The 7,212-nt window shown below is 45.4% G+C and overlaps 1 protein-coding gene across 2 annotated transcripts in view; it reads right to left on the bottom strand.

The window, feature by feature from the left end:
• MTMR2 (myotubularin related protein 2) overlaps window positions 642–7,212 on the bottom strand; it is a 60,230-nt gene continuing 53,659 nt past the window's right edge. For both annotated transcript variants that reach the window (XM_021381521.1, XM_021381526.1), the window contains exons 12-15: window positions 6,782–6,874; window positions 5,107–5,220; window positions 3,545–3,721; window positions 642–2,654 (exon numbers count right to left, since the gene is read on the bottom strand). In XM_021381521.1, the coding sequence (XP_021237196.1) occupies window positions 2,493–2,654; window positions 3,545–3,721; window positions 5,107–5,220; window positions 6,782–6,874 (546 nt within the window). In that variant the 3' untranslated portion in view covers window positions 642–2,492. The remainder of the gene's footprint in view (window positions 2,655–3,544; window positions 3,722–5,106; window positions 5,221–6,781; window positions 6,875–7,212) is intronic.

Below are 7,212 nucleotides of genomic sequence, written 5' to 3'. Positions count from 1 at the left end.
CAAAAGGTTTTAGCTATGAGAAGTTGGAAGCTGCCTACCACACCTGGAGCTACCCTGCTCCATTAAATTGGGGACGTGCGCTTTGTGTAGCTGGAGCAACCACTTGAACATCAATTCATCCTCAGGGGTCCTGAACATCAGTGGCTGTAACTATCATCACTGATTTTGCTTGGAAATGATGGTTGGAGATTACTTGCTCAAAGGAGGGTGAACGTCAGCATGACTTCAGGCTGTCTTAGATCAACTGGAAAACCTAGAAGAGGGCTGAGGTTGATTGACTTCCAAGTGAGGTGCCCAAGTTGGAATGATTTCTTCTATACCTGAGTGTCATGGAGCAGGCCTCGAGTTGTAGATACCAAATCATCTCAGTGAAGTTGGATTTAACATATGTTATGTAGAAAAATGTGAATACTCCTTTCTCACAGAAGTGACTGTCCTAAAGCACTGTAAATTGCAGAATCTGGTTATTTTTCACTGTAAAAGTATTTTTGTAATGCTGTGCAGCTAAGTACTATTTGTTTTCCTGTGCAGATAAAGTTGTCCAAAGATATACTGCTTTCCTGTCATTCTGCATTTCAGAGTTCAAAGAACAGCATCTTGCAAGTCAATCTGTATGAATAGAAATGAATAAGATTAGCGTGTCAAATCCAAAATTCAGTGCTGCTTTATTATGTGTCTACAACTCCTTTGGCTTTGATAACCACATAGTAGAAAACAAGCACAGGAAGAACTTCATCCATTTATCATTTTTTATTAGTGTTAAACCAACCAGCCTTCATTCAAAAAAAAACCAAAATATACACACGTAGTCAATTTGCTAATATAGAATAACGCTATGACCCATCTTATACAATGATTGTACTTAACAGTAAGTCTGCCCTTCAACCTTAAAGCAATTTTAAGTCTTTCAGAAGCTATTTTGAGTGGATTCTTTGCACTAATGAGATGTGGACTAGCAGGCTGCCCTGTAACATGTGCAGCAATGCTCTAGAACCTGTTATCATACAAGTAGACTGCAGCTGGAAATTATTCCTCCCTCTGAAGGAATGGGAGGATTCTGAAAGAATTTCGTGTGTAAATTGGTCCACTCTTACACCCCCTCCAAGAAACATTTCTCTGTCTTGGGAGAAAGGCTGAGAGAAAAAGCATGATGTGTATATTAAACAGGTGCCCACGGTATGGCTCCTATTGCACAAAAACAACACTGGAGCCCAGACCAAGCCATGATCTCAGTACAGAGATGAGAAGCAGCCTGGAGCAAAGCTCCTTGCAGATACACAGCTTCACTGGAAGCCCTGCCACCTACAGCCTCTTACGTGTTTGACAAGCAATGCAGCAGTCACGGTTTCACTGAATGTTTATCTACTTCTACAATAAAATCTACAATAAAAGTTTGTATTAAAATTGAATTTGGATTTATGTTTAGTCAGATGACCCTAATTCTTGAAGTATGCTGTGAGGAAAAAAAGACTTAAAAGCTAGGGCTGAGAAACCAGCTAAGCTTTTTAGTCTACTGGAATATTAAGTACCAGTTGTGATGCAGGTAGAAAGGCTTCTTTGGTTGTTACAGTTGCTTCCATTAGTTAGCAGAAAGCTGAAATACCTTGAATACACCGCTATGGTCCTGCACAGAAGCATTAAAATCACAAGTAATGCTTACCCAAGCAAAATGAAATGACTGATCCCAGCAGTTTACATGCATCCCTTGGTGTTCCACTACCTTTCTCCTGATGTGGATTAGGCACTGGAGAACAGAAGAGCTGCAGGAAGCCCGGGGGAGCCACGCTCTGCTCCCTCCCTCCGAAATAGAGGTGCTTAATTTACATCCTGGCACACTCACTGTAAACCATAAGCAAAAATCTAAAGTTGCAGAGATGGAAGTAAACATCATCCTATAAAGATAAGTCATGTAAGTTGCTCCTCTACCGCCACGTGGTAGTGGTAGAAGATGCCCTTCTTATGTAAGGCATCATTTTACATGGCTTCCCAAAATCTAGTAGAAGTGAGAACAGTGATATGTTTTGGATTCTAGCGCTACCTCCCTTGGTGTGTTGGTAAACATCCTCACGCTGCTCTGCATATGTTAATACCCTTAACACAGCGGGGTTCTATACTTCTTTTAGCAAAGGGGAGCCTTTTCAAACTCCCGAGGCAACATTTTTCCTATATAGTACTTCACTCTAGCACACAGTCCCTTTTGTAAAGCAAGGTGATTTCCAACACGTAAGTGAATAAAGAAAGAGCTCTAGGTTTCTCTTAGGTGGCAAGTGCAATTGGCTTGTGTTATAATCTAGCCACTGAGAAGGTTAATTGCATAGGGGGCTATGTTTGTTTTTGCTTAAGCTTCCGTTAGTGATACAGTACTAATAAATTACCCTGGAGAGAAATAAATAAATAGGTTGGCATCCCCCAGACACTACAGAGGAAATCCAGAGAGTTCCAGGAAAGTGGTCCTGATGGTCCTGGGAAGGTACTCAGCAAGCAAGTCTGGGTCACACCACTGTCTGTACAGGAGTGACGCACTGTGCGGGAGAGCCGGCTCTCTCCGAGGACGAGGTGGAGCGGTTGGTGATTTCTCTCTGCAGTTCCTCCACTTTCTTCTGCAGCTCGGCCCGCTTGGCAAGAAGCTCCTTGTAGCGGTTGTGGACAGGCTCCTGCAAGAAAACCTGCAGCTGAGAGCTGGACGGCAAGTGTGCAAGCCTGAGCCGCGCCACGGTGCCACCGATCTTGCACTTTAACTTTACCCTACACATGTAGAGTAACCGTGGCTAAACAAAACCTAGTGTGTATCCTGATAGATGACAGAGCTCTCACCTCTGCCGCTTCTGGGAGACGCCAGCCTTGGCACCTCAGCCTGGCCGTAATTTCAGAACTCTGGGGAAAGGAGCAGTATCCGTCTTTCTGAATATTTTCACACAGTCCTGACTGTTGAACAGTGCTGAGAAGGATTTCTTGGGTTCCTCTAATGCCCCAGATTTGCAAAACACTGCTAACTGCAGTTAGACAATCTGCGAATTTCTATCTCTTCCTATATAAAAGTGATTTAAGCATTTAGGGCCATGTTCAGGCTGCTTGTCTCAGGTGCCTGCCTTGGGGAAGCCAGTTCCCCTGCTGTAAAATTTCAAGGCCATAAACAAGGGTTGCACCCCTGGGCCTTAGACAACCAAAGTAAGCAGCAGGTTCCTAGTGTCAGGAATCTACCTGCAGCCCCAGAGCTCAGATTCTTTTCTAAAGAAGGAACACCACAGATGATGGTTTTCCTGCTACTCAAAGAAATTTTTACCAACTGTTGAGCAGCTTCAGCTCCTGCAAGTTTCACAAGGTGGCGATCTCCAGCTAACCACCATCTGTGCTTGCAGCTCTTCTCGTTTGCTTGCTTCTTCACTTTGGCTTTTGTTTTTAGCTTTAAGCAGCGGCAGCTCAAGTCTGAGCATTACTCCTTGTGCTTTAAAGGCCCTGAGCTCCACAATGACAGCATTAGTACCAGCACAGAGGGAAAGAAAGAAAGGCAGGATCCGTGGAAGGGATCGCAACAAGCCCGTACCTGCGGCTTCATCCTGGGGTTCCAGCGGATGTAGTAGCCGACCCACAGCTCAAGGTGCCGCATGCTGGCCACGGGGTACAGGACGTGGTTGGAGTAGCTCACGTACAAGGGGTTAGTGAAGTCCTCCAGCTGGCTGTTGATGTAAGACCAAAGTGACACGGTCTTTTTTGGAAGGCTCTGTAGGGGAAGGGGTGGAGGAGGCTTTATTTCCCATACTAGCATTTATCTACAAAGCTTTATGAGTACTTAAACAGCATTACATATGCCTGTCATTAATACAGATCTGGTTGCCTTCTTGTAGCTTAAAAAGAATTCTTCTTTTGATGTGGTTATTGGAATCGAAGCACATGGATGCAGGCAGGCAGGCACACACGCACCCTGGCATGGAAACACCCAGCTCTCAGCACAGCCCTGAAGTCGCCATCAGCACAAGGGGACACAGCACAGAACTGGCACGTGAGCTCTCGGTGCTTTGGTCACCCTTCACCTCTTTAAAGTGATCCCAGAGGACTTGCTGGAGCAAGTAATCAAGTAATGGGGTGGGGAGAAAAAGAAAAAAAGAAAAATCCATGTGACTTAAGTCCTGATGTAGTGGAGTAATTAGGCTCATGGACAGTTGCAGTGAAATGGCCGTTGAAGAGTTTTCTAGATTGAGTACTTTGCTAGACTGAGGCTTTAAAACAAAACAACAAACCTCAAAGAGCATGCAGGTTTTCTTTTCTGGAAATTCAAGTCACTGTGGGCTCAAAAAACAGGGACTGATTTCACTTTGGTATAATGCGATCACTCTGGATTACAACCATTATTTTATTTCTTAACTAGGTGCTGTCAAATACAACGCTGCCCTGTGGGCTGTTAGGCTGAGATGTTTCAGTGATGGAATCCTTCTTTCTTTGGTAGGAGAGAGAATGAGTGTCACTCCTTCTGACTCCAGGCTGGTGGTGAGCAGGGTGGTGCTGAATGGATCTGAATGTTCACATCTAATTCTATGATTCTGTGATCTATACTCAACTCCCTTGGAACCAGTCACAAACAAACCTAGACCAGAGTGCAGGGCAGAGCTGGCTGATGGAAGGGCCTAGAGGCACATCCTTTCTCAAACTAGAAGCTCTGTCCTCTCCCAGAAAAACGCAAGCACAGCAAGAATGCACACAGAGACCTGCTACTTGTTGTAATCGGAGTGTGCAGAATGACAATGCACTTGTTAGTTTAAACCTAAAGGGAAGGCAGAAAGGTACCAGCTTCCAGAGGTAAGTTTGTTAAACTGAAGGTCAAAGAAAAATTGCATTTCCAGCTACTTGGGAGACACCAGGAGCTGCTGAGCCACCAGCAAGTAGCTGAAGGACTCACTGAAAAGAGTGGGTGTGTGCAGAAGGGTATTGCTCTGAAATGTAATGTCCCCACAGAGAGCAGCTGACACTGAATGGAAAAGACCTTGTTGTGTCCCAGCTGTTAAGATGGGGGCTTGGCAGTACCTACCACCAGCTACAGTTTCTCTAGCACCATCTGGCCAGGTAAAGCAATCACAGTACCATGCCTCCACCTTGGAGAGAAGCTCTTACCTCCTTCACTCTCTGCTGCTCACTGCTGCACAGGAACGTCCCAAATAAACAGCTGTACAGGTGGTCCAGGATGGTTATCAGGAAGTACTCGTTGAACTCAAATGCTGTAGGAAACTTCAGACAGAACCAGAAAATGGGTTGGGATTTTAGAACAGCAGTTGCAAATAAACTTTCTCCCACACTGGTAAGGAGCTTGTTTGCCTCTCATCTCTAAGACAGCATTTGCCTCTGTTCTGCGGCTGGCTGGATATTCGGGGTCATATTTGCTCCTCCCAGGAGCAAGAGTTTCTCTCTTGGAAGCTGCTTTACACGTGCAGAGAGGTATTCTGAGCAAAAGCCAGATGCGTGAAGGCTCTGACTGCTGTGTTTACACACACTCAGCGCTGCTTCAAGTTGCAGCTTGCTCTGCTATGCCTGCCCCTAATGACAGACCACTGAACCAGACTGCAAACAAAAGGCTGGAGCATACGTGAAATAATACATAAAGAAATGGAAATTCCCTGGGGCCAAATGGAAATAATGTGCGTGCCCAACAGAGCGCTTTGCAGAGGGCACAGCAGAAAGGCACCATGCAATATGGGTCAGTGGGATGAAGAGAGGTGTACAGACAGGGGCTGTGGCTGCTGTTGATGTACAAAATACAGGCAGATCCATGACAGAGAGAAGAACTGGAGCTCCACGAAGGGGCAGAAGGAGAACGTGCAGCAAACTGCAAAGATGGAGAGGACAGCAGGAGGCCTTTCTCCCTTGGAAAACACCTTTCTCTTCCCTGACTGCCCTGGCTGCAGTTCTCACCTCACCATCAGGATGCTGAGGACAGCAGAACAGAAGCAATTTTAGAGGAAGGTAAAGTCTCCCTCTTTTTCTGCCCGGATACAGTTACAGCTTCATATATTGGGGCAGTTTTTTTCCCCATTTCATCCATCATAGTTCATGATGAGCCTGTCTGTTTCAGTGAACTGCCTGACCATTGCTAACATTCACTTTAAAATACAGTGCAGAGATCACAGCAGACATTAAGAATATCCCAGGTCCCACATAGCTGCAGGGAAAACCTCCATTAGCCATTGGGGATCTCTTCTAAACTGGGCTTCTGCCAGGCCTGATCTCAGCTGAGGAGCAGTTCCTGGCTCCGTAACTCCAGTATCAATGAGGAGCAACGTATCAGTTTTCAGACAAAGTCATTTTTGAGAATATTTAAGTTTTCCCTGCAGGTTTGTTCATGGGATCAGCATGATCAAATGCCTGCATCCTCAGTGCCAGAGACTTAAGTTAGCAGCTCAGGTTACTTGTGCTTCTGAAGACACAGTGGGCTAAGTAAGGGTGGCTGAGGAGTCTGGCCCTACCCCGATAAATGTGAAGACGCTGTCTTTATCTTTCAGGGTGGTAAGCTTCTCACGAGCTCACATTTACTGTAGCAGCACTCATGTAAGCAGTGCCCATTGGCTAACTTATCTGATACAAGACTAAATCACGGCCTTCCTGCACAGCTGTGCATTCAGGCTCCTTGCTAAACTGAGACAGCAAAGAAACTTGTCAGAGTCCAACAAAACAAAAGTAGAAGCCCAGGAAGGAGAGTCTGTGTAAGGTCAGCTTAGAAATGACTCCTGGGGCCAGACCCTGTGCCACATCGTGGTACAGTGGCCTTGCAGACACATGCTGCTCAGCAATTTACCTGTCTTGTCATTTGCCAGACACAGTCGATGAACTGGAGGAAGACAGGAGAGCGATCTGCATCTGCGTGATTCTTATCTCCATGGCCAACTCTCTGGAACAGAGCAGGACAAAGAACATGAAACGCACAGGGTTTTGTGGGGAAGCTGCTGGGGTCTCATCTCAGTCACCCAGGACTGCACCATCAGATTTAATCAGGTTCAAAAGAGTCTTGATTTTGCTCTGACCATATTAGTGGGTAAAGCAGTAAAGGATAGCTACTCCCTTAGTCTTTGAAGTGAAATTTCTTTATGGGGATATTTTCATGTTAAATTAAAACGAGTTGTTTGAGTAGAGGCTCCAGATGCTACGCTGGCACTGATTTCAGTTTAATAGCTAAAGTTCAGAGGAAAAAAATTAGAACGCTTTTTGCTTCAGTTGCAGCTGTCGTCC

Source organism: Numida meleagris, chromosome 1 (assembly GCF_002078875.1).
Source record: "Numida meleagris isolate 19003 breed g44 Domestic line chromosome 1, NumMel1.0, whole genome shotgun sequence".
NCBI classification, from domain to species: domain Eukaryota; kingdom Metazoa; phylum Chordata; class Aves; order Galliformes; family Numididae; genus Numida; species Numida meleagris.
The sequence above is the reverse complement of the archived record's forward strand: the minus strand, read 5'-3'. Positions and strand labels throughout refer to the sequence as shown.